This window comes from Miniopterus schreibersii (genome assembly GCF_964146895.1).
Source record: "Miniopterus schreibersii genome assembly, chromosome: 1".
NCBI classification, from domain to species: Eukaryota; Metazoa; Chordata; class Mammalia; order Chiroptera; family Miniopteridae; genus Miniopterus; species Miniopterus schreibersii.
In genome coordinates, this window is record NC_138101.1 from 179,396,915 (window position 1) to 179,421,356 (window position 24,442).

Genomic DNA, 24,442 nt, shown 5'->3' on the forward strand with positions numbered 1-24,442 from the left:
CTTAGCACATCGTAGCTAGTTTTTATCACTAAATGGAATTTCTGGGCCCATGTTATAAAATGAACAGCATGGCCATACTGCTTTCCAGAAATGGGAACAACTCATACGCATACATACAGCATAGGGCACCTCCCACGGTGTCTTCTTCAGCAAGGGGTTTGGTCAATTTTTCATCTTGACCCAATCTGCTTTACAAAGGTTGTGTGGGCCTTGGACAAAGGTTATGTGGGCCTTGCTTAAGCAAAAGGTCATCTTTCTCCTCACAATCCAAGCATCCGGCACAGAACCCCACCTCACTGTCACCTCTCCCTGGGGTTGCAGGGGAAAGGTGTGGAGTGAAATGAAAGGTCACAGCATTAGGGCATGAGGGTGTCAATATAGAAGTTCAGAAGCCATTTTTCCACATGCAGCTAAATGATGAAATAGGGGACTACAGAGGCAAGGAATGGCCCCAAACAAGATTCTTCCTGTCTGCTTTCACCCTCAGTCCCATCCAACCTATAATCATTCAAAGTTAGTGCACAATGGCTGTGCTATGATCAGCTTGCTGCAGGAGTGGCCCAGAGAGGTAAAGCATCTTGCCCAAGGTCACACAGCTCACAAGTGCCATTAAGACTACCCAGACCACAAGGAATCCATGACTCACAGCCCACAAATCTTGTCTACCAGTGTCAGGCTCCATTTGTGTCTCTTCTCTTAACCTCATTCACAACTTCACCAGCAAAGTCAGGGTAGACGACAATAGGAGTGGGAGACAATGCACACTTGCTTAGGGGCTCTGAAAGCCAAAACCCATGACCCATGTCCAAGTCAGTTGTGAGAAGAGACTGAATCAGGACAGGCGCCATTCAGAGCCATGCTTCAGAAAGGCCCCCCTGGTCCAGCTGGGGGTGCCAAGGACCTTCAGAAGGGAGACTCCTTTCCCACTTCTTTCCTGTGCCATATCCATCTCTCTCTGTTTTTTTCCTCCATATGAAAATTCCCCAGAAACAGCCAGTTACTTGGACATCTTACCTAATTACAAAGAAAAGAGGGGAAAGGACGAGTTTATAAAGGACCACGGTAGACCAGGAGTCATTATTGGAACAGTTTTATTCAAGTTTGTGTGTGCTCTGGTGGTAAGACCAGGCTGAGACCAGCATTACACTGTAATACGATAAGAGGTTTCATTGAACCAAGCCTGCTTGGCACCACTACTCGACCATTTACAGTACCTTGAAAACAAAAAAAAGGCCAAAGACGAGAACCTGAAAAGTTTCCTTCAGGGCTTTTCTATTTTTAAATATTGTTGACGAAATACAATAACTTAAATCCCAAAGCAAAATGGGAACTCAAGGACACAGGGTCAGGACACAAGGGCAGGACACTGGAGCAGGGAAGACCTAGCTAATTACAGAGAAGCGGACCAAACACGCGTGTGGACTTCCACTTGACCTAGACTCAAAGGCTCGAACGCAGAGGAAAATCCCCAGGAAAGCTTTCTTGTGAGCTTAGCTAAAACCCATCTCCAACTCCTTTCCTTCATCCTTGAAGACACAGATACAGTCTCAGACTGCCTTCGAGCACGTGCGTGCATGTATGCGTGCCTGTGTGCAGGATGGGCGATGAGGCAAAGCAGAGGAGAGAGCTGGCAAGTTCATCAGCTCCCTTCTTTGCTGCAACTGGGTATGAAGGGCATGTGGCTCCTCCAACAACAAAAAGGCAAAAGCCTGACCTCAAGTTCCCAGTGAGGAGCTACAATAAGGCTTCCAAATTCAAAAGACTGGGAGGGAAGCTGTGGCAAAGAGCAGTCATGGGGACACTGGGGCTGGAAACAGAGGAGCGAGGCCCACGGGGCTTCAGTGGTGCTGGGAGAAGAGCTACAGAATTGGTATGTTCAACCCGCGCGTGGAACAAATCCCTGAAAGATGGGGGGAAAGGTGGAGAAAGCAGCCAGGAGCAGAGAGGAAGTCAGCTGAGCGTTGGGAGTTGCAAGTCCAGCTGGGTGAGTCCAGTGGCAAAGGGAGAGGGGTTAGCCACAGGACACGGCCCTCCTTGGACACAGAGCCATCTTAGGTGGACCTATGCTAGGCCGATCTTATCCCAGGGCTTCTAAACAGTGGCCTAAAATGTGCTCAGAGGACAATGAGAAACAACTTTGGAGCCAAGCAGATCAGTAATGTTGCTTCCTAGCGACCTTGGGAGCGTTATATAATTATCTGAGCCTCAGTTTTCACATCCTCAGATGGGGGTCATACCTCTCCTTCCAGGATTATTGTGAATCAAAATGATGATAATAAACCTCTAGGACACCACCTCCCACACAGAGGAAATGTAATGGTTTCTTTGTGCCTAGGCCAGGATCAACCCATGCCTCACTCCGACAGTGAAGAGAAGAGCCACAGCCAGCATGGCTTCTGGCACTGGAGGTAGAGATAAAGACGAGAGGGAAACAAAGACGAGAGAATGACAAAGGCCTTGAGAAGGGTGTGATGGCTGACACGAGGCTCGCTGGGGGCCAGGCACCGTGCACCGGAGCACGCTCCAGGCCTGCAAGGCAGTGAGGGCGCCTCCACCCACTGCAGCCCTGTCTGAAGTCTGGGACAATGAGTGTGGTTTATTCACATCTCCGGGAGTTCCAAGATGTCCCAAAGAGAATCAAAAAGGCCCTCGCTGCTGAAATCACTTACCTTTCCCCTAAAACACTCACACACCTCTAAGTGGCCTCAGAGTTTTGGGGAGGCTGAAAGGAAGCTGGAGAACTTCAAGGAAAATTACCCCTAATTACAGGTCCAAAGATAAAAACTGTCCTAAGATGCTTCACTGTTATAAGTGCACACATTCCTGATTAAATGCAAATACTCCCAGAGAACTACCACCTCACTCAGGACTGAGGGCAAGGGTGACCAGAAAGAACAAACAAAACAAAACTAAACTAAAAGCCACTTCACAGTTCTGCCTGAGCTCCCACAGACCCAGGCTAGGGGCAGGCAGGGCAGGGCCCAGGTTAGGGTGACAGGAGTGAGGTGCTCACCTTGCATGAAAAATTTAAGGGGCACCAAAAAGACTCAGTTATCAAGATAAATCATATTTCAGTGCAGTATTAAAAAATTTACATTAATGGGGGAAAAATCCATGTTGAACACATTATCAGAATTTTAAGTAAAGTCAGGATCTGTCAATGCAGGTATCTGAGAGTGAAGTTTAGGATCGTGGGCAACATATGACTTCTGAAACTTGGTCTTGTCCTCCAGTATGTGCAGACAAGTGACACCATATCCACGGGGCCATCACTCCCCAGGACGCTCCTTCATAAAACCGACCTGACGTTGGTTGAGAATTCTGGGATGTCAGCCCCACCTGTGCTCGTAGAGAAGGGCTGCCTCTGAACCTCTGGAATTGTATCCCAGTGTCCTGTCCCGAGACACCTATCTGGTTGTCAGGTCGACGTCTGCCATCATAGTAAAACTAGGCTGTGGGTGTTTGCAGGGAGGGTGGATCAGACCAGTCAGGAGGGAAGATGGGTCAGAAGAAAGGTGGGTCTGTTTCCAAGAGAAACAAAGAGAGGTGTGGAGAAGCTCCTGGCTCTGGTAACGCACTGGGCCCTTCTCTATTCATTCTCTCTCTCTCTCTCTCTCTTTTAAGAGAAGAGAAACACTGATATGAAACATTGATTGGTTGTCTCCTGTAAGCACCCCACCCAGGGATCAAACCCACAACCTGGGTACGCGCCCTGACCAGGAATCAAACCCGGCCACCTTTCAGTGACACTCCAACCAACTGAGCCACACTGGCCAGGGCTCATGCTCTATTTCTAGCTGCAGTTGTGAGCTAAAGACCTAAAGCAAGGCTCCAGCAGGGGGTGCAGGGAACCACAGACAGTGGGAATCAGGAAGGACCAGTCCTACTGGCTCCAGATTAAGGAGGGAGCCCAACCTTTGGAAGACAAATGCCAGGGCTCCCTCAGAAGCCTAGAGGCCTGGGTGCTTCCAGGGCCCAAGACTGGAAATGGACAAAGGAGTGGGTGGGACCTGTCAGTATCTCATCGGGACAAATGGAAAATACTCAGTCAACAGTCTGAGAAATCTAGAAGAGGCTCACTTGGCCCGCACAGCCAACCAGAAGCCCAGGGCTGGGTCAGGTTAATTAGGCACCTAAGCCCTCTTAATTAGCCTTAATCAGCCAGGATTCTAGCTTCTGCCTCCTTTCTTCCAAGACCATTGCCTGAGGCGGGGAGAGCCCAGGTGGCCAGGCCAGGAAAAAGCCAGGGACTGAGAACCCCGCCAGAAGCAGCAGTGGGTTTTCCTTTCTGATGTGGATTTTTATTAATTTGAATTCCTGATCTAAGAAAACAATGATTTGTCTGGAGGAAGAGAGGCGCAACTGGGAATGTGTTGCTACAATAACTGTAGCTTACCGTGAAATCCTCCTCAGGCCTGAAGCCAAGGAGAGGGGCCAGTGGTCTCGTAGGTTGAACCATAAGAAATTGCTTTTCTTCCTAGTGTTTGCCCTATAACCACTCCCCTCCCCACCTCATACATAATTTTCTCCACAAAGAGAAGCAATCTAGCAAGATGAGACTAATCAGTGCTGGACGGGGGCTCTAGGACCATACATTTTAAAGCTAGAAGGGCTTTGCCCTCAGTTCACGGTTGGGCTCAGAGGTGCACAGACAGGAGACACCTACAAGGTCACACTAGTAGGCAGCTCAGATCACCATATCCCTATGGCTTCGGCTGCCACTTCAAACCCCCATCACAATGGGTCACGTGCAGGGCCATGGGCCGCTCTCACCTCTGACTCATGTCTGCAGGCTCTGGCACAGCCCTCAGGAAAAGCCTGGTCCTACAGAAAACTCAGCACCTGCTTCTTTCCTCAGTCCTCCCAGAGGCAATGAAGTGTTTCAGGCCTCACACACCCGAGTCAAAGGCATAGGCTTAATTAAAGGAGGTCAGGTCCTGGATTTAGAGGGGCTGCCCAACCGACATTTCACCCCTGAAGCAGCGCACCATTCACAGCCACCCAGTCTTTAGTATCTGCTGCTCTGGGCTCTGTTAAAAGCGAGCGTGAAGAGTTAGGAATGCTCAGGAGGTGTCTCCCTCCTTGTGGGGGAGGAAGGGGGGAGGGGCCCCCAATGTGGGGACTGTGGAGCAAGAGTGTTGACAAGAAGTCAGGCCTAGCTGCCCTGGGGTGTCTCACCGTGTCCCTGAGCAATCGTGGTCTGAGGGCAAAGGGCTTTGTGAGGAAGTCCACACCATGACACATGTCCCAAGGGCCAGAGGACTCTGTCCCAAAGGTTCTTCCAGAAATTGGCCTGACTTCAGTCTCTAAACAAATAAGAATCTGGGAATGACTCCAAGAAATCAGAGACCCCAAGCTGTCATTCCGGTGCCTCCAGCCACTCCCTCCTCTGTAAGACACTCAGGGTGGGGATGGTCAGCCTGACACATTAAGTGGGGAAATTTGAAGGATGCTTGTAGACATCAGGTGTTACATAAATGCAGAAAAGCTTGTGCCTGACCATGGTCCCTATTTGTCATGCAATACCAACTCCCAGTCACTCCCCTTCCAGAAGACAAAGGAGGAAACAGCAGACAAGGCCCCTAGCAGCAGAAGGGGTGGGAACCACACTGTGAAGCTCAGCAGCTCATCCTAGCCCCGCATGCCTCACTGACCTGCTGGAACTTACTCTCGTTGCCCTTGTGAGGGAGGCTGGTGACGGCAGCTTTTACAGGAAGGAAATTGAGAGGGGCAAAGAGACAAGCCCGAGGTCAGATGGCAAAAGCAGAATGGGGAACCGAGCCAACCTGTTCAGGTCTCAGAGCCTGGTGCCGACTGGGCAATCAAGCCAAGCAGCTTTTTAATATCTCTTCACTTGAATCTTTGTCTTTAAGCATTTCCCCTCCTCTACCAGCAAGGATATCAAATGTAGAAGGAAAATGATGTAATTCTGTAAAGGTCAGGAGGAAAGGTTAGCATTATCCCGAGTCATGCAAATACAAGATAGCATGGGCGTCATCGCTACCAGGCCCGCAAGGTACTAAAGGGTGTGAAGTTAAGAGCATCCCCCAAAGCCTCTCCGAAATAGCAGATGAGGGTACCTGGGACATCTACTCAGCCCTGGCAGTGGCCTGGATGCCCAAGGAGGCGAACAAAGGATCATCCTATTTAGCATCAGTGGAAGGAGCCCACAGGTCCGAGAAGGGGCAGAGCACGGGATCTGTTTCCTGCCACCATCTCCCATGTACTGAGCACCTGCCAGGAGCAAGGGAGGAAAGAGGGAAGGGAAAAAGGAGACCACTACTGCCCCTGTGGGGGGCTGATCCCCAGGCTCAAGGCCTGATACTGGCCATGACCACAGAGGCAAGGGAACCCGAGTGGACAGAAAGCAACCCAAACCTGTTACTATACAGGGTCTGCATCCCATCCCAGCCTTGCCCTACAGGGAGACAGTGTGGCAGGCAGGGGCCCATCAGAGAGAGATGGTCACTCCTTCATCCTCACGGAAACTCACAGAAGCATTTTCAGAACAACCCTGCTTCTGCCTCTGGCAGGTGCAGTTCTTCCCTTAACAGAGGCCCAGGCTTCTGGTCTTCCCCTTGGATGGAGGAGTGAGAACTGGGTTCAACCTGTCACTCAGTGGCAAGTGGTCATCTTTCAGTTTATGCTACATCAGTTACACTTCCAGGAAAGACAGCTACAACCTAACAAAACTGCAAAAGGTAGAAAACAAGCAAAGGAAAACTCCCTGCCTCATACCACAGAGCACTGCCCAGAGTCTGCATGGTTTGGGGTACGCTGCAGGCTGCACCCCACCAGAGAGCCGTTTAGTGGCTTACAGATGCGTTAGTGGTTGACAGATGTGTTACTGGCTTAGACAGTGGGGATATGCAGAGCCCAGGGAAGGGCACAGAACAGACCACTTATGTCCCTCTCCCTACCAAGAATGAAGGAGTCACTTGGCTGGCTGGAACTGCTGGCAGGATTCACATTTTACCCCTCCTAGCTGAGGGGTGGGGAATTGGGGCAAAAATAATCTCTTACATGTTGGCTTCACTGAACAAAGGCAAATACAGGATGAGATGCAATAACAAAACCCTGGGCCACAAAACCAATAGTGCCTCCCCGCCAAAGACTAGGTGGGGCCCTTGAGCCGAAGGTCCAGCAGGCTCATAAAACAAGGGACGATTTGAAAACCAAAGTCACCCCCTTTGCCACCCCAAGGCAGGATGTGTGTCACAGTTGCAGAGAGAGAGCAGTGACTGTATTTATCACTTGGACCTGCTTTACCGCTCTCCCCGTTTCTGGCATTCAGGCAGTGAGAGCAAGGAACCTGCAGGCTGGCCTCCAACGTCCCCAGAGGAATATTCAGGACAAAAGACAGTGGAGCCCCGCTTAGCGCCTCGAAGGGCAGAGCAGGACCTAAGGACTCTACTCCCAATCAAGCTGTCGCTCCCACACAGACAACTATGTGCACTGACACAGGAGGCCTCAGAGCCAGTGGAACAGTGAAGATGGCCACGAGAAAGCTCCAGAAGTTCAACATTCAAGTCAAGGAAACAAATTCCAGAAAAGTCAGGGCTGGCCACTGTTGTTATTCCTCCCTAGCTCGGGGTCCAGAGCCCAGCGCTAGGGGCCATCTGTGCACAGAAACAAGAGGCCTTGGTGAGTCTCCAGTGCTTGGGACTTAGAGGTTACAGTGTGTCAGAGGCTCACTCAGCAGCCGACAGTCGTCGCCTCACTACGTCCACTTATAGGACATACTACTAATGGCTCCCTTTTGCTTCAAGGGCATCACAGAATGGACAGTCTGGCTGGGAAGGAACACCCTTGCCCAGTTCCCACTCCATGTCCTGGACACCCCACCCCAACCCCATATGCTATTCCAGTGCAAGGCAGAGATATCTACCAGCCAAATATGTAACCCAAAGTCCACTATTTCCAGGGGCTGGAGGAAAGCTCAGGGGAAGGGAATAACACGTAAAGGTCAGACAACAAAAGGGAGAAACTGAGGAGCCCTGTCTCTGGCATCCCAAGAAATGTAATCATGGGATGAGCATATTTTGTATCAGAACCTGGTCTGACCACGTCTGGCCCCAGGTGGGAGATGGGTGCTGTCAACAGGAGCTGGTCTCGTCCCTTCTTTGAGTTTTCCCAAAGGGAACAAGGACAGACAGACTCTTACCCTCTTTACCGCACCTGGGCTGTATTCTTCCTCACTTCCTCCCCTCCCCAATTCTCACCGAGGCAGCTCCCCCTACCACTGGTGGGCTCAAATAAACAAGTGGGGGACCTGGAAGTGCAGGAAGGTAGTGCCAGGCCCATGGACTCCCCTGCCCCGCCCTGGGGCACCTTGCCTGTCCTCCAGCTGGCATGAAAGGGCTTAGGGCACGAAAAGCTCATCTCTCACATCAAACAAGATTCTGACTCACGGGTGTTGGGGAAGATTGTGGAAGAGGGACAAAGCCAATCACAGAACACCGTTTGGGGCGCTGAACTCGGCTAACAGAGAGACCCCAGGCAGCTGAGGAGGGGGAGCAGCAGACAGATTTGGCTGAGTGACGCTGCAGGGTCACCCTAAAGGCGAGGAAGACTGTGGGGGGTGGGGGACATGCACGCACCCCTCCTCCCCTACACAGCCAGAGCTGATAGCCACAGCCCCTCCAGTGGACATGGGTAAAAGGCCCTGCAGGGCCAGAGACCCTCTGAAGTGGCTCTGCTCCCACCCCTTCCATCTTCAAAGTGCATTATCAGTGCAAGAAGTAGGACTGGATCTCAGGGGGTCCAACTCTGAGGACGGGCTGTGCCAGCCAGCTCCCCATCTCCTCTTGCTTCCCCCTTGCCCACCCCTGACCCTTTTCATGCTAAGACCAGAATTCTTGCTGGATCTCATAAGGGGCAGGCCTGTGTGTGTTCAGTTCAGCTCTACACAGTGGCACAGTGCTGTCCTGACTCTGGCCCTCTGCATCCAGGTCCAGAAGCGTCCGCTCGGCGGGGGGCAGCGCCCCCTCCTGGAATGGGAGCAGGGCTGGAAGTCCAGGCCGCTCCTCCACAGTGCTGCTGCTGCTAGCAAAGCAGGAGTCCAGGTTGCTGGGTGTCTCTGTGCTGGAGCTGTTGGCCGGGGAGGCGCTACGGGCGTGGCTGGGGGACACAAACCACCAAGGGTCCAGCCGTTGCCGGTTGGCAGAAGGACGTGGCCGAGGCAGAAACTCCAGGGTCTTGGGTCTCTCCAAGGTAGAGTCCTGCTGTGTGTTCCAGCGCCTTGGGGTTGGGGGAAAGACTACATTGGGGTCAGGGAGACGGGGGAATTCACCTGGGTCTCGGCTGGGGCTGGGGGTTTTCAACATTCCTGGTCAAAAAGACAAAGGGAGAGGCATCAGACGAGGGCACTTTGTTTCTGGGCCAGGTATACTCTGCTCCACCCCACCTTGCCATAGCCCTCCTCACTGGGAATAACATGAACAAGTATTTAATGAGCATCTACTCTGTGCCATGCAGTGTGTCAGGAGACTGGAAGTAGTGAACTAGAAGGCCATGGTCACTATATCTGACAATAATAATGGGACATATGAGGATTACATCTGTAATAAAATTACTTAAGGCAGATGTCGGCAAACTACAACTCACAGGCCAGCCACCTGTGTTTGAAAATAAAAAGTTTTATTGGATCACAACCACACCTACTGCCTGCTTTCCCAGTAGAGCAGCAGAGTTGAGCAGTTACAACAGAAACCGTATGACCCACAAAGCCTAAAATATTTACTATCTGGCCCTTTACCAAAAATGTGTGCTGACCCATGATGAAAGGAAATGTCTGTTCATTCACAGTCCATCCATTAATGAACACATGATGGGAACAAAGCTAGGTATCAGAAATCTAAAAAAGAAAAGTAATACAGGGGTCTCTATCTCCAAAGAGGCCACATATTTGTGCTTAACAAAAAAATGTAAAGAGGGGAGAGATAGCTGAACAGTCAAATGCAATGATCATTTACAGGCAAATCCTGTTGAAAGGGTATAGCATCCCCTCTCCTGCTGGATTAGGGGCAGTTTCCAAGTCAAATCCAGGTCTTCTAAGGAAGCGGGGACAGTGGCAGGAAAGACCTGGGATGGGCATAGTCATGCCCAGGGGTCACAGGGGTCAGATGGAGAAGGCAGGCATATGCACAGGCACAGCAATTTACCTGGACACACCTCCACTTTACGAAAAGTCAGGCATGAGTAAGGGGTGAGCGGTGGAGGCGAGGCTGGGCGGAAGCTTGCCTTGTGAGTGTGTCTGTACTAATGCCTTAATGAGAGGCAAGAGCATAGCTATGTGGCAAAAAACACCTCTCCTAGTTCAGGGCAGGATTCCTTCCGGTGACTTCAGTCTCCCCTGCAGGGAACAAGCAGAACTGGACCCCCACCCTTCCTGTACCCTGATGCTGGCCCTCCACATCCAGGTTCAGAATCACTGCCCTGCACACTCTCGGACCCAGGACCCAAACATCCAGAGGAGTTCCGGCTCTGATCCTTCCTAGAACCTGCCTGTCTTCTTTTGTTCCTCAGGGAAGATCCCCTGAGGCACAGGACAGAGAGAAGTCGGCCACCTCCTCCACCCCAGAACAACCTGTCTGGATTGGCTGAGTCAGAGGAGGAATGGCGTTCACTCCAACATCTCTACTCCTGGGGGAGGCACAAAGGCAGGAGAGAGAAAAGAGGGCAGGACTCACCTGCTCCAGGGCTGGGGCTCAAGCCATTGCTAGAGGAGCTCCGGCTGCCTAGGAGAGCCGCTGGCTTGAGGGCCCCATCAGAAGGAGTCCGCCGGTGACCACTGGGCTGCGTGGGGGCCGTAAGGGTGACGTGGGTGGGAGTCAGAGATTGGTTAGGGTCTCGTTTGAAGCGCTCCACTCGGATGTTGACCAAGGGGTTGTGGGTGCAGGGGGTCAGCGGAGGGGCCTCCACAGGGCTAACAGGCATCTCATATACCACAATCTCATCGCTGTCTGAACGCAGCAGGGAGCGGGTGGAGTTGCACTCGGAGATGGAGGAGAGGGACAGCAGTGTCAGGGAGGCAGAGGGGTCTCCCAGCAGCAGCATGGGATCTTCCTTCTTGAAGAGCTTTCGGGACGGGGGGCTGGTGCTGCGACGAGGGCGACCTGCCCTCTGGAATAGACCCTCCCGCCTCTTCTTCTCCTCCCGAGCTGGTGGCTCAGGCTCCTCCGGGAGAGGCAGCTGGCACTTGCCAGCTTCCAGCAGGTCAAACCCTAGGCCTGTGGCTGCAAGAACAGCCCCACAGCCAAGCAGAGCCACCTCGCAGCGGCGGTGGTGGGTGCCGCCCCGCTTGAGGCTGTTGGTTGGCGTCAGCTGAGGGGTACTGGTGGCTGAGTTGACTGGGGTGGGCTCCTCGTGGGCTCCGTCACTGGAGGGGCCATCCCCATCCTCTCCACGAGGGAATGGGATACAGAGGTAGGACTGGCTGGGTGACTGCTGGAGACGACTCTCCCCACTCGCTGGGCCTTCGCTATCTTCATCTTCTGCAAAGATGAGAGGAGTGGGCGGGAAATAGAAAACAGGAATGCAGCAGCAAGAGGATCTGGTCCCTCTCCCCAACCCAGGCCTCCTGCCTTCGTGTCAGGGATGCAGAGGCCAAACAGTCTGATGGGCAGGACAAGGGACTAGGCAGTAAGCAAACAGGGCTTTACCCCTCCACATTCAACTGTGACCAACGAGAAGCCACTGTCCACTCCACAGCTCATTTCCCTATCTGCAGAAGCGGATTGCTAATTTATTTCTTTCATAGGGAGCCTCAATGCAAGAAGTGCAGCAAGTTTCCTAGAACACTGGATAGAACAGAAACATCCCTAATTTTTTTGCACCTTGGAATTGCCAGGAACCTCAGATTTCTAGAATGATAGCCTAGAGATTTGTCTTAAGACAAGACTTCTGCAAAGGATCAGTATCTCTTACATGGGTAAAGCCAATCTACTCTATAGACTCACCTACCACAACCTCGGAAATCTCCAGATAAATAAGAGGACTATCTGGCAGTGCCTGGAGAAGACCTTACCCGTTCAGTGATCAGGGCAACATTGCAAAGCTTCCTTAAGAGGCAGACTGTGGCATCCGCTACCACCATCTCTTGTTGTATGGAGGCCCTTTACTGAAATACCAGGAAACAGACCCAGAAAAGGGAAATGGCGGATTCAAGGACTCACCCTAAGGAGGCTGTAACTGGCCCCTTGGGACAGGAAAGCAAAGGGCAGGCTCCATGGCAGCAGTAGTGATTTGGGAAGATTCAATGAAATGGGAACAGGGCCAACTAAGAGGGAACAGGGTGGGGGACCAGGACTTGAGTGAAAGGAGATAACCCTCATGAAGTAATACTGAAGGCCCTAAACAGTCCTAGAAGCTTGACCAAGAATCCCCTGAGGGAACAGGAAGAGAGCCAAGACTAGGGCAATGCTTACCCATCTCTGTAAGGCTGGTGAACCCTGGCAGGGCCGGGCTACTCCTCGGGCCCTTCCCCAGGTTGGGGGCACTGGACGACCATTGTTTGTATCCATCTACCAGGGACTTGAGGCTGAATAAGGGGAGATGAGGAAATTGTTAATACTGGTTACTTCCTTACTCCACCCTCAGCTCCATGGGCCTGTGGAAATGTGTCTCCCTCAATTACACCAAAGCCCAAGAGCCTTGGGGAACAGGCAACAAACCTTACTGAGCCCACCTGCTTCATTAACAAAAGTGCGCATGCTCTAGGGAAAGAAAGCAATGGCATGACCCGCCCCCTTCACATGCTGCTATGGGCTGAGGAAGGATCTGATGGGCAGGCCGGAGACAGGACAGAAGGAATAAGGACTGCCCAGCGTCGGCCAGGGTGTTGCCTGAGCCCATCTTAAAGGAGAGGTCATCAATCCACAGACACTGAATACAACACAGTGGTGACATCAGAAACACCGCAATGCAAAGACTTGCAGTGCCAGCCAAGCCCTGGGCAGATGAGCTAGCAGAGATGGGCCAGATCGCTTCACTCACATCATTTCTCCACTTCTTCTTCCAAGCTTATGGCATGCTTTGGCAACTTCTTTTTTTTAATTTTATTTTTGTTTAAAATATTACAGATGTCCCCTTTTTCTCCCCAATGACCCGTTCCACCCCGTCCCATCCCCCTCCCCAGGCGTTGGCAACTTTTAAAGCCATTCACTTTTCAAAAACAAAAATCAACCGACAAAGCTGCATCAACCCAGTGCACTTTGGGACAGACCTATGTGGGGGAGGACATAATGCTGTACTCGAGCCCTCAGTTTGTCTGGGACTGGAGAGCAAAAGGACAGGAGCTTGCTCTCGGATCCATGTAATCAGCTCACACTAGCAGGCTGGTAACTCCAGGCATAGCCTGGGAAGCTCACCAACCCCCTTATAGGCTGGGGGATCAGGGGCCCGAAAGCACTGGTCTTTTCGCTTGAGGACAATGAGAGAAAGGATGGGAATCTATGCTACGGTTGCCTTAGAGATGGCAGGATTATAACCAGGGGTGGCTCTCATTTTAGGGCTAGAATGAGCCATTAACTAAAGCCCACTCTTCCCCAACTTATCTTGAGGGAGAGAGAGGGACCAACTTTTGTTTTACTTCACATCTCTGTTTCAAGTGCTATCCCAAATATCAATGAATTAAAATACGTTACAGCCACCAGTGGTGGGAAACAAAATACACAGCCAGAGATAAGCTAAATCCATAGCCTAGGACTTCTACCTGACAGTCTTATAACACTGCCTCTGGCTCTGGGTCCAAGGAAATTGAGATTAGCCAAGTCAGAACCAGTGCTGCAAACCAAAGGACAAAGAGCACTGTTTCCCTAAAAATAAGGGTACTGGGAGGACCCCAACAACAGGAGTGGTCAGGAGAGTGAAGAACAAGGTAGAGTCAGGCCAGCACAGGAATGTCCCCAAGGTGCACGATGGTACTGCTTTAAAGAAAAAAAAGGTCAGCGCAGCTTGGCAATAATGAGGATGGATTCTATGAGGTGCGCTGTGAGAACAGGGAAATGGAAGGGGAATTCTTGCCACTACATCTGAAAGGGTGAAGATCAGACTCACCCCAAGTGGAAATGTGGAGATTCTGATGGGGTACTTAAACCATTAACTTTCTCACGTCTCTGAGGGGATCTTCAATGAATAAAGAGAATCAGTAGTGGGCAGCAGTGGGTATATCCAGCTCAGCCTCCTCAACATGAGACCCCTCAAGGCTGGACTCGAGCTATGTCACCAGCCACCCTCCCCCAGTCCAGTCAGCAAAGCCCACAAAACAAAAGAATCTTAAGAAGTTGGCCCTGCTTGAGCTGCTACAGACCAGGACCTCCCAGTCCTTGGGACAAAGTCCTTGGGCAGCCACAGAATAATTCCAGGGGACCTGGGAACTCAGATACCCAAGCTGTCTACAGACAAGTGTATGTGTTTCCTACAAATGTGGACTATTTAAAAAGAAAAAATGGAGATGCAAATTCACTTAACATTACTAAATTCAATATAGCTTTATGTCATTACATATTTTCTTTAGCTGACAGGGACCAAATTTAGAAATATTGTCATATAGAGGCTCTCAAAAACTTCTGACATTAAAGAATTCCTTTACTCGAGACTGGGTGGAATATATTTTATTTCTTCAATAGAAATTGAGAAGCATGAAAAATGAAGGCACATATTTTGAACTGCTTCAAAAGTTTTGAGGGCAGCCTTAGCACGGTAGCTCAGTTGGTTAGAGCGTGGTCCTTATATCCCAAGGTTGTATGTTTAATTCTTGATCGGGGCATGTACAAAAATCAACCAATGAATGCATAAATAAGTGAAACAACAAATGGATATTTCTCTCTCTCATATCAATAAATTTTTTAAAATATTAAAAAAAAAAATCTTGCCCTGGCTGGGTGGCTCAGTTGATTGGAGTGTCATACCATACACCAAAAAGGTTGTGAGTTTGATTTCTGGTCAGGGCACATACCTAGGTTGCGGGTTTGATCCCAGGTCAGGGTATATACAGGAGGCAACTGATCGATGTTTCTCTCTCACATCAATGTTTATCTATCTATCTATCTATCTATCTATCTATCTATCTATCTATCATCTATCTATCTATCTATCTATCTATCATCTATCATCTATCTATATCTACCTACCTACCTACCTACCTCTCCCTCCTCACTCTCTAAAATCAATAAAGATATCCTCGGATGAGGATTGAAAAAAAAAATCTTAAAAAAACAAAGTTTTGAGGGCAAATTTATGTAAGAAGGAAGAAAAAGGTAATATTTTATAATGCAAAATAAACTTAATTTACTAGCAAGACAAAAAAAATCTTTAAATGAAGAGGAACCACAGAAACTATTGGGATCCTTAGCCAACCTGCTAAGTCCTATCTGTAATCACATTAATATTAGAAATATCATGGGATTCAGGGTGACTGAGTGTCCTCTTGGCCCTGGCTCAACCTTACTCTAGCCTAGGGATAAGAGGACAGATGGAGGAGCTCTTGCTCCTGTGGGACTTAGTACAGCAGAGTAATTTGCCATCCCCAGGGGGTTCAATCACTGAATTCTTACAGAGCTTAGGCAGTTTGCCCTACATACCTAAATTTTCTATTCCAAGGCAGCCACTGATCTCCAATGCCTGGCTGCCAATAGTCAATCCTTTATGAACCAAACTGTAATTTTCACCTTCAGCTCGGATGTGACATAGGGAACCAGATTTTGGACATGAAATCTTAGTGTTCAGAGGAATACCAAGACCAATTATAGGTTCAGGGCACCTGTAAACCTACTAGTCAACCTTAGGAGCTCTTCCGGAAGCCACCAGAAAGCGCGAGGCAGGTTGCTGCTTATACTCACAGGAAAAGTAAGAACACACGGTTCTAGATTCTAACACCAAGAAGAAGTATAAACCATGATGGTTGTTCCTCAGGTATGAAACAGAACTGCATTAGAAGCATGGAAGAAGCAGAACAAATATTTACACATACTCATGATGAGCCAGCTAATCCTCTCTGGCACTTCACAAAGGTGAACTTATTTACTCCTCCATCAACTGCACGAGATGGGTATGGATATAACCCCCATTTTATAGCTAAGAAACCCTAAGGTCCCACAGCTGGGCATGGTGGAGCCAGGATTCGAACCCAGGCAGCTCGGGGTCAGCATCCAAGCTCTTCACTACTATACTACAAGTGACGGGCCTCAGAGGGACAGGGACTTGGGGAATTTGAGTCCTAGGCCACAAGCCCACAGAGCAAACACAAGCACACGTAAGGCACCAAGAAGTGCTTTGTGTTTTGTCCAGAAAGGGCACTCACACTGTCAGTGTGGCTACAGGGTGAGGCCTCAAAGAAATTCTAGGGTGCTGGAGTTCTATCTAACTGATCTACCAGGGCTGGATTATTCTGCCTGCCCCAGCTTCTGGATGAGCCTCCAGTAGAGAGAATCCCCTAATCCGCTCTCCTTCTCTTTCCTCTGAGCAGATGTTTTAGCGGAAGAGCCTGGTATAAGTACAATACTCAGGCAGAACTCTGTACATCTGGTTCATTCATGCTCAGGGTGCTTGCTACTCTAAGTAGGTCACCTCCAGGGGTTGGTAAACTGTAACTCATGGGCTACCTCCTGCCCACTGCCTGTGTTCCACTTATGTCTCATCCATGGTCTGTGGCTGCATCTGAACTACCACAGTGAAGCTGAGCAGTTGCCACAGAAACCACACGGCCCAAAAAGCCTAAAATATTTATGATCTAGCCCTTATGGAAAAAGTATGCTGACCCCTGTCCTAGGAGGTTCCAGGGGGAAAGGAGGTTGGGAAACTCTGTTGTAAGGATCAAGAAGCTTATAATGTCTCAGATAGGAGTGACACACACAACAGAAAGAAAGGTATTCCACACCACACTGTTAAAAGGGTGCCAGTCTTTTAAACGAGAATTTCCCATCATCTGGCTCTTACCCTTCATCTCCTGAGGAGAGCTCCTTCTGACCAAGTGTGCCTGGCCCCCAGGTCCGTCCCTTCTTCTTGGAAGCCCTCTTCTCCTCCTCCTCTCCTTCCTCCTTTGGGATGACTGAGCTCCGGCCCCAGGTTTTGCTGCTTTCACCTGGTGTCACTGTGAATAACAAAGGTGGGATGGGATCTGGAGACAGATACAGGGCTCTCCCCTCCCCCACAAACTAGTCTCTACCCAACCTGATACACACACACACAAGAAGAAGTCAGACTTCTTCCACACTCTGCCCGAGCAGAGCCTTCCAGGAAAGTAGTGGAGTTCTCAGCCACCAATCACTCAGCATTCTCCAAGCACCACACATGGAAACACCTCCCAGCTGCTGACGAACCCAGCGTAAAGCTGGAGCTCAGGCCAGCAAGGCCTCAGCATCCGAACAGATGTGACGTAAGGAATTTGTTTTGTTGGGTGGAAGCGGATTGTGGGGTGGGTGAGTGAGGAGATAGGTGGGAGAGAGAAAAAATAAGGGGTAAGGAAGGCGGGGAAGTGAAGAAATTTTGGAAGAAAATGGTGCAAGAAAAATGTCGGAAAGGAAGCAAATGAGGGTTTTAAGACTATAAAAAAGCAAGTCAGGAGGAGGAGAACGGGGGAAGGAATAGGCCTAGAGAAACATAAGAGATAAGAGGGGAAGAACATTCTTCTGAAATTGGTACCGTAGAGCACGGGCTGAAACCCAAGTGCTTCAGAGACTTGGCTTATACCATAAATGAGTGAAGTGAGCCAGTTACCAAAAAATAAGGAGCTGAGGGAGCCGAGGCAAAATCTGGAGCATGTGGAAGCTGCTGTGAGTTTCAGACCACTGGCCACATGCAAAAGGGAATTCACTGATTTGATTTTTCAAGGAAAGCCAGAAATCCAGGATTTTTTGATGAAATCTCTCTATCTTTAAGCATTTTACTTACTTATTTTTTAAATATGCTTTTATTGATTTTAGAGAGAGGAAGGGAGAGGGAGAGACAGGAACATCAGTGATGAGAATAATTGATTGGCCGGGAATGGAGACTGCAACCTGGGCATGTGACCTCCTGGTTCATAGGTCGACGCTCAACCACAGCCACGCCAGCCGGGCAAAATCTCTCTATCTTTAAATCAGGGAAACTGCCCGGCCGGGCGTGGCTCAGCGGTTGAGCATTGACCTAGGATCCAGGCGACTGGGGTTCGATTCCCGGTCAGGGCACATGCCCGGGTTGTGGGCTTGATCAATGACTCTCTCATCATTGATGTTTCTGTCTCTCTCTCTCCCTCTCCTTTCCTCTCTCTGAAATCAATAAAGATATATTTAAAAAAAAAAAAATCAGGGAAACTAATTCATTCATATTTATACACTCACATGTGTATACATGTATGTTTGTGTATGTATAAATTCTTTTTAATAAACACTACAGTAAAAATAAGATTGGTCCAGATTTGGCCCATCATAAAATACTTGGCAAGTTTTCTTAGGACCTACACTTTGAAAACACCCTTCCCTGAGAAGCACGAACAAAAGAAAAACAGTGATGCCCCAAATATGGCAGAGCGCACAAGGGGCCCAGGCCACAGTACCAATGTGTATCTACATCACACACCAGTTTCCAAATTGCTTTGTGCCCACAATACCCCCACGCCCCCCTTGCTGTTATCTGACTATGAGTAAGAGGTAGAGGAGGCAGCAGTAAAGCTAATGGAGGGAGACAAGGGGGAGGGCTAAGGTTTGCGTACATATGTGCATGTACATACAGATTATCAAGGAAAGGTGGCAGAAGCTATGGATGGTGCAAGTCTGGGCCAGTCAGTGGCTGGACAGAGTAGGGGACAGGTGACCTTAGTGTGTTATGGCCCCAACTAATTTGGGAAACAGTCTCACACTGGATGGCTCGAAGGCGAGGAATGATGGTAGGGCTTGCGGGAGGGCTGGAGCGGCTGTTGATGAGACTCTTCCTTTTATCCATGGTGGGGGAAGCCTGCACCGTGAACTTGTGCTGGAAATCTGCTTGGGGAAAGACAAACACATGTGTGTGCATTAGAATTTTCCCACAATCAAGTTCCTTGGAAAAAGCTAACACTTCCTGGCAGGCTTAAGGGATGGGCTCCGTTTCCTGAGAAACTCCTTGTTCACCTGGGAAATTCTCTTTCAGAATCATCTCTTTTCCCTAAGAGATGGCAAGATGAATGTACAAGGAGCAGGAAAATTCCTGTCATTAGACAGTTTTCATAAATGTATACAGGTGTAGCAATTACATATTTACATTAGTCTTAGATTAAGAGAGTTGTTGATTATTCTAGGAAATCTAACTTTAAATTTTCCATTTTATATAATCTATTAGTACGCACCCCCTCTTCTCAGGGACCAAGCAGGCAGGCTAATGCTTCTCACCAAGTGCAGGCAGAGCAGGGTAATAATTGCTCCTTGGTGAGAACCCAGGGACATGAGGGACCTGGAGCTAATGGTCCAAATTCTGAGGCATTCCAAAGGCAGTTAGGGTACGGCCTAAGCAATGTAAAAGGTACAGATCTGAATTTCTGGGTGTCATTCTCCTCATCTATCAAAGAGGTAAAATAATTACAGCTGCACGTTGACACCTAAGTCTCCCTCCTCGACTGTGATCTCCCTGAGGTGGGAACTGTCACTTTTTGATCTGATTCCCTGGCACGCAGCAGTATACCGGCACATGCTGGAGGCTCAAGAGGTGCTTAGAGACTCTGTGTTGCCTGAAAAGAAAACATATGCGCAACAAGGAAACCAGTAAACAGGTCCCATGAACACAGTCACCAAATGAATTCCCTTATCTGTAATTATGCCACCATCCTTGTGCTTAAAATCACCCACTACTGTTCCTATTGGGCTCCTTTCCCATGGTTTCTTCTTCTTTTTTTTTTTTCTTTAAGAATATGTTTTTATTGATTTAAGAGAGAGGAAATGAGAGGGAGAGAGAGAGAGAAACATTGATTGGCTGCCTCGTGCACGCCCCCTACTGGGTATGGAGCCCCCAACACAGGCATGTGCCTTGACCCCAAATGGAACCAGCAACCTTCCAGGGCAAGGGACCACGTCCAGCCAACTGAGCCACACTGGCCATGGCTGGTTCCTTAATTTCTAATAAGCTTGCTTCCTGGGCCCTTAAGGACTCAGAACACAGTGAACATTTTTATTTACATAAACACACACTTGAGCATTCACCTCCCTCCATGGGTATAGTGCACCCCACAATACTCTAATTCACAGTTTCATATTTCTTTGCATTTTTCCAAGGCTGTGCATACTGCAAATGTACTTGTATTCAGCCGATGTGTAAATCAAATTCTTACACGTTAGTCCTAATCTCAACTGCATGCCACTAGTGAACTAATTATTTAAAGAAACCTTGAGATGAGTTATTTTGTGGAGACAGGAGTTCTCTTTCTCTCTCACACACACACTCTGGAATTCTCTGCTCCCCCCAGTGACATGCTTCCTCCGCCAGGTGTGCCTACAGTGAGAGGTGCCTCCCTGAGCGATCATGCTAGCAGACCCCCCGCCTCCCGCCCTGTGCTTGCCTGTCAGGTCCATCACCAGTCTGTCTTCCCTTCATATCCTGGGATTAGTCACACTCACAAAGTCCCCTGGATGGGGTAGCTTTTCCGCAGGCGGGTCTTTCCACTGAACAGAATGGCCCATCACAAACAGGCTCCACGTTGAGCCTCAGGGTGGCTCCCAGCTCAGTCCCTGGCTCCCACTCGCCCCCCCCCCCCAGCCCCTCCAGCCCCTTGCCCCGCCCCCACTCCCCAGCAGGTCCCTGGCCACTGACCCGAAGGGAGGCTGATGCGGTTCCCGTCCTTGAGCTTCAGCCGGTTCTTCCTGAACTTGCCCTTGCGCTTCTTCACGCGGGGCTTCTCCTGGCACAGCTGGTGGATGATGATGTTGAGCTCTCGCTCCAGGATGTCGATCTCCCGCTCGGCCAGCTCCTGCTCCCGGCGCCGCAGCAGCTCCTCCTGGTTCTTCTGCTGGAGCGCGGCCCGCGTCAGCTCCTCCTCCCAGGTGCGGAGCTCCTGCGGGGGGCGGGGGGGGCATGAGCAAGAGTGGGGCGATCGGCGCGGGGGGTGAGGCTGAGAGCCCCGGAGGGTTAGTGCTCCTGGCCACCTGGAGGGCGCCCCTGCACCGCCCCCTACGTCCAGTCCCCAGCAGGGGCGGCGGCACAGTGGTCGCTGGTAAATGAACACCTGGCACCTGGATGGCGGGGAAGGCAGGCTCGGAACAGCCGCGCCGAGGACGCAGCCAGAGCTGCCGGAGGCCGAGCCCCAGACTGAGAGTTCCCAGTGGCTCCTTGATTATTGATTAAAATTGCCCATGACTTGGGAAAAAACGGGGGTTTGGGTAGAACATATAATATGTACTTAAAGTTTACAGACTTGGTTCTATTTTAATTTTTTCCATCACATAAAAATTTTTTAAACCAGAGCCAACTTAACGTGCTCTAGCTTAAAATGTGCCCACTGTAAATGAATCAGCCTCTAGGCATCACCTAAAACATTCAAATAAAAATAAATATATTTCCCGGTGGCTGTTGAAGAGGTATGGGGGGCATGTTCACTCAGTGAGTGAATCGGCTGAGGCATGTGTTTGAATTCTCGTGTTATCTCAAAGGATAGCCATTTGCTCTAGAAGGATCGTGACAGCGCAGCAAAGAGAAGAGAGGACATTTCCTGACGTCTTTGCCAGGCACTTGCTCTAGAACCACTGGCACGTTAGGGGGGCCGAGCCTCTTCCCTGCCTCCCCTGTTTCCTTCTGCAGGAATTTATCAATGCACCCAGCACGGAGTCCTAGGGAGAGGTGAGGGACATGGAATCAGGAAATAGGAGCGAAAACAGGAAAGAGAACAAAGCATGTGTATAAAAATTTTAAAATGGAATCTCAATTGTTAACAGTGGATACCACAGGCCTAGGACCGAAGTGGGGTGGGAACAGGAGAAAATTTAAGATGCTTTCGGGCCAATAACCTGAGAGAACCATGTCTAAAAAGTGGGCAGTTCCTTCAACAAAGAAGCCAGAGGAACACTTCTATGGTCGAAACTTAAAATTCTCAATGACATGCTCCAGTAGAAGAAGTCATTCTGGACAAAAACAAAATACTACAGATAAGGAACCTAGAGCTATTTTTTTAAAAAGTATGTGAGCACATATTGGGGAAGCTGAGCAGCAGGTAGAGAGCAGAAGAGAGAACAGAGATGGGAGTAAAATATTCTGGTATTGAAAGTTTTTCATTGGACTTGTCTTCCATTCCCAAGAGAATATCAAAATAACCGTAGAAGTAATACAAAGAGAAATGAGAAGAAGATTAGAACCTAGAAAACTGTCTAATACATGGTGGATGCTGAGAGGTTGCTGAGTAACTGTGGAGTCAATGAATGAATGAATGAGAAAGGAGAAAGGAGACAATTTTATAAATGCCATCCTTCTTTATGGAAACATAGATTCATCATAAGTATCTACGAGATGAGCGTGAACTTTTGAGCTCCTCCTTTGATGAAACAAACTCCAAAGAGATTAATTGTGCACCTTCTAAATCCTTGGCTTCCCTGTCCTGCTACTTTGTTTTCACCATCAGGAAGACAAAAACACATGGAAGATTCAGAAAGAGTATTACTTGTTGGTTGACTTTGCTGCTAAATGGGAAAGCTGAACCGTTTCAAGCTAATATCAGCCTTCCTAAGTCCTCTCTCCTGAATGCTCTTGTCTAAGGGATGGTTTCAGTCTAAGCCTCTTCCTTTAAGGGAACTTGAACCCTAGTCCAGAGACCAACCCATAGTCACAATACCTAGAAGCTGTAGGTTGAGCCAACCTGAAGAATAAGCTGAATTACACAGGAAACCAGGACATTTACAGAGTACTTGCCTATGGCTCCATATACCTGGAAGCCCCTCAGACATGGTAAATCTCCTTCTTGTGAAACACCTATTTAGGGATCAACATCACAGTATGCCAATCACATCCTCCACATACAATAATTTAAGAGCAGTCGCTCCAGAGAGAAAGCTCACTACTCACCATACCCTCAACTGCTCAACTACGAGCCTGATAATGAAGAGGCATCACAGCGTGGTGGTTAACAGCGAGGACTCTGGGACAAACTGCCTGAATTGTGGCCTTGGGCAATTTAATATGGGTCTCATCTGTGATATGGAATTAATAGCATCAACATCACAGGGTTGTATTACCTAAGATAATCATTATCTTATTATGTGAGATTATGTAAGAATTCATATAAATGACTTATAACAGACCATGACACATAGTACATGCTCTACAAATGTTAGCTATTAGGAGAACGGGTTTGACTCTTCCTAGTAACTACTTATTGACAAAATCCAACTTTCATTTTTTTTACTGGCTGGTACCAGTGAAAAACACTGGTACTTATTTCATCCATCAAAAAAATGACCAAGAGTCATTGATTCAGCAATATAAAAAAAAATGCCAGCAACTTTGTGGTTCTTCTAGTTGGAATAGCATTCATAGTAGGAACAGTCTCTTTTAATCCTTCTGCTCAATGGTCAGTCCAGATCCACCCTCCTCTCCCCTCGGGTCCCTAAAGACTAGTCATAAGCTCATTCCATTCCCCTGCAGAATGCTTGCTGGCTGTCCAACAGTACCAAGTTTAGGATGGCCGTGCTGAGTAAAAAGAGTTCAGTCACTTCGCATCAGCTCCAGAAATGATGTTGAAGTCATTTGTTTAAGGAAATAATAATGATGCTGGGAAGGGGATGGTTTTGGAACCAGAAGCCTCAGGTTGAAGATTCTGTTTCCCCGCTTACTAGACATGTCACCGACCTTCAGCTCTGGGAAGAAAAGGGTAACACCACCTGCCTATACGCTGGTGGCAGGGGCCATAAGACTCCTGGATAGAAAGGACAAAAAGCTCTTATCATACCTTTCAGGTGAAAGAACGGGAAAGTCATAAAGAGATATTTGATTTTAGCTACTATTATTATCATATTGCTTCCCAAATTCCCATGGTGGAGAGTGAGAAGGGAAAGAGAAATGAACCAAGTCTGTATATAGCTGTAGCCCTTAGATTTAGTGCTGCCCCTGCGGTATAAAGCAACACAACCGCTTCGATTAGCTTCACCTGCGTGGACGCTGACTGCACCAAGGGCATAGAGAGGGGCCGTTTAGGGAATGGCCACAAAACAAGAAGGTGGACCTCTACCTGGCTAAGTCTCTGAACTACCCAGTTGGTTTGGGCTGTCAGCCCTCTTCATAAAAACATTAAAAATGCCAAACAACAATTTCAGACTCATTTTTTAACCCACATGCTATTTCTGATTCTGATACCAAAAGACACTGGCAAGATGTTCTGATAACTGTTCTTGATGTTGAAGTATCCCTGTATCAAGTTAACCCCTCTAAAAGTCCATGGCAAAACCCACAAACTTTTCTAGAACCCTTTGGTATTTTCAGCTGGCAGGGTGAGACACCATGCTAGTACTTGCCC

General features: G+C 49.0%; 1 protein-coding gene across 1 annotated transcript in view; it reads right to left on the reverse strand.

The window, feature by feature from the left end:
- Positions 1-1,079: 1,079 nt before the first annotated feature.
- MAP3K9 (mitogen-activated protein kinase kinase kinase 9) overlaps positions 1,080-24,442 on the reverse strand; it is a gene marked incomplete at its 5' end in the record, with an annotated part of 75,341 nt that continues 51,978 nt past the window's right edge. The window contains 6 exons of the mRNA XM_081161705.1: positions 1,080-9,328; positions 10,692-11,495; positions 12,429-12,541; positions 16,939-17,092; positions 18,837-18,959; positions 20,758-20,998. Coding sequence (XP_081017831.1) covers positions 8,844-9,328; positions 10,692-11,495; positions 12,429-12,541; positions 16,939-17,092; positions 18,837-18,959; positions 20,758-20,998 — 1,920 coding nt within the window. The 3' untranslated portion in view covers positions 1,080-8,843. The remainder of the gene's footprint in view (positions 9,329-10,691; positions 11,496-12,428; positions 12,542-16,938; positions 17,093-18,836; positions 18,960-20,757; positions 20,999-24,442) is intronic.